This window comes from Cenococcum geophilum (assembly GCF_001692895.1).
Source record: "Cenococcum geophilum 1.58 unplaced genomic scaffold K441scaffold_33, whole genome shotgun sequence".
Lineage (NCBI taxonomy): Eukaryota > Fungi > Ascomycota > Dothideomycetes > Gloniales > Gloniaceae > Cenococcum > Cenococcum geophilum.
Genome location: NW_027137591.1, coordinates 834,558 through 836,790, shown reverse-complemented (window position 1 = coordinate 836,790; position 2,233 = coordinate 834,558). Strand labels below are relative to the sequence as shown.

Sequence of the window (2,233 nt, the reverse complement as noted above, 5' to 3'; positions counted from 1 at the left end):
CTAATAAGTCGCAGCTAGCCAGATAACCATAGGGTTTAGATACCTACCATCAGCGCTAACGCATTCGACAGCAGTCACGACTTCACGCTTGATACGCGCTCCTCTATAGGTTCGCATGTCATTCTTACCTAGAAGGACCTTTACAGAGCCTAGCATAGACAGCATCACCCCGGTCTCGTCCATGTTATAGACATTCTCTACTAGGACAGCTGGATCACATAGTACCCTTTCAACAACTTTAAACTACTGCGTTACTTTATTATAGATATTCTTCTTATAACAATTCCAGTTTAGCGCCTTAACTATTCTTACTCAAACCTCTTAATGTTAATCCTAGAATGCCTTCGCCCAGTTCTTACCTAGAGGCTTAAATAGTTTACTTAATTTTATTCGGTGCTGGGTAAGGCAGAAGGCCAATAAGGGTAGAAACTTTATTTAAACGGGTTGTCTAAGATTAGTTAACTATAAGACAAATTTAGTAAGGGCATCTTCTTCATAAATGGTGAGATATTATTAGCTTTAGGCTTTCTCCTTAATTAAGCATTGACCGTATACACAACGGTGGAGGGTAGACTTTAGGACTTTACTATGGTCTGCTAGCGCTTAATATAAGTACGGTATACTAGGTGGAACCCCTTAAAATAATACTTAACTGGCCTTGTCCATATTGGTTGGCTATAGTAGTAGTATTAAGGGATTTTAAGGTATAGCTAACGAATAATACCGGGCGCTAAAGGACACCATAGAGATAATGCTACTAGGCACATAATAGATTATTCTAAAAAAGGAATAATGCGCTATAGCTAAGATAAAGACAGGATAGCTTAAAAGAAATAGTACTATTTAATACTACGCATATATAAGCAGGCTGGATACGCACTAATATAAATAAAGAACTACTAAAACATACCGGATTTTAAGGGTTTATCCACTAATGGCGAAACTCTTAGAATACATCCTTACCACCTTAAATTAAAGTCTAAGGCCCGGAATATTTTCTTTTATAACTAAGCTTTCTATTTAGACCTCCAAAGTTAAGAAAGATCTCTTATATCGCAATATAATAGGGGTGAAACGTTAATAAGGCGATCAACGGCTCTAATAAAAGGATGAATAGCATAATAACCACGATGGGAAATCTTATCAGGGGCTCATATCTTAGAGATCAATAGCTATATTATATACGCATACTACTCCAATTTCCGTATTCTTTAAGGTAGAGAATCTAAGATGGTTAGAAGTCAAATTCGTCTCACAACACCGTACGTCCCGCGACCCCGGGATTGACCTTAGAGCAGTTCTCCTAGGGTCGTTTCTCTCCTAGTTACTGCGCTACGGCTTTCATGAAATTACAGCCAACATCTTTAACTTTGGGTAACGAATCTCAACTCTATTAATTATTACTACTTACACTAGATATTTATTTATTAAGTTAATATATTTATCTTTACCTAGAAAACTAATTCTCTTAGGAGCTTTGGGTTTTTAGGAGACTATTCCTAAGACCTAGGGGCTCCTTAGAGCTTAATCCTAGGAGTTTAGGGCTACTAGGAGACCATTACTAGGACTTAGCTACTACTTAACTTAGAAGCTCTTTAGAAAATTAATCCTAGGAGCCTAAGGCTTTTAGGAGACTAAAAATAGAGCACCTAATTTTGTCGCAAGGTTAAAAACATTCTAAATTGGACCCTCTTAAAGACTACCAAAAATAACCCCCACCAAAAATCACACCCCGCCAAATTACACCCCAACTAAAATTAAACCCCACTTTCCCTATCTCTCTTCTCTTAGCCGTACTAAGCTTCTTAGCGTAAATACACTTGTTTCCTAATAAAGATAGAAAGGCTATATAGAATTAGTCTCTAAAACCCAATGCTTAATTTTATAAACTATTTAAGCATGGCTTTTAAAGTGTAGAACGCCATTTAATGTCACATAGCTTTTCTTACACACTAGATGGTTATAGGGAATTTTTATATCTAGTGCAAATAAATAAAGATGTTTATTCTTAATATGATCTATTATCTTAGCTAGCTAACTCCAGTAGAAAATCCTCTACTAGTAGGGTAAACGCTCATCGCCCATATAAAAGAGACACTAGTAGGGGTTACATTCTAAAGGAAACGAATAAGGCGTTGCTAAATCTTCCTGCTTTATAGCGATCCCTTTTAACGGGTTAGGAGGCATATTCCGTTGCTAAGCCTTTTAATATAAGTATAACCTTATAAAGTTT

General features: G+C 36.5%; 1 protein-coding gene across 1 annotated transcript; it reads right to left on the bottom strand.

Annotated features, from left to right (window-relative positions):
- Nucleotides 1–1,893, bottom strand: K441DRAFT_571237 (uncharacterized protein; the record flags this gene model as incomplete). The annotated part of the gene is made up of 2 exons (XM_067643972.1): nucleotides 1–243; nucleotides 1,870–1,893. Coding segments are annotated over 2 exons (267 nt in total), but the record flags the coding sequence as incomplete, so codon positions are not given.
- Between the last annotated feature and the right edge of the window lie 340 nt (nucleotides 1,894–2,233).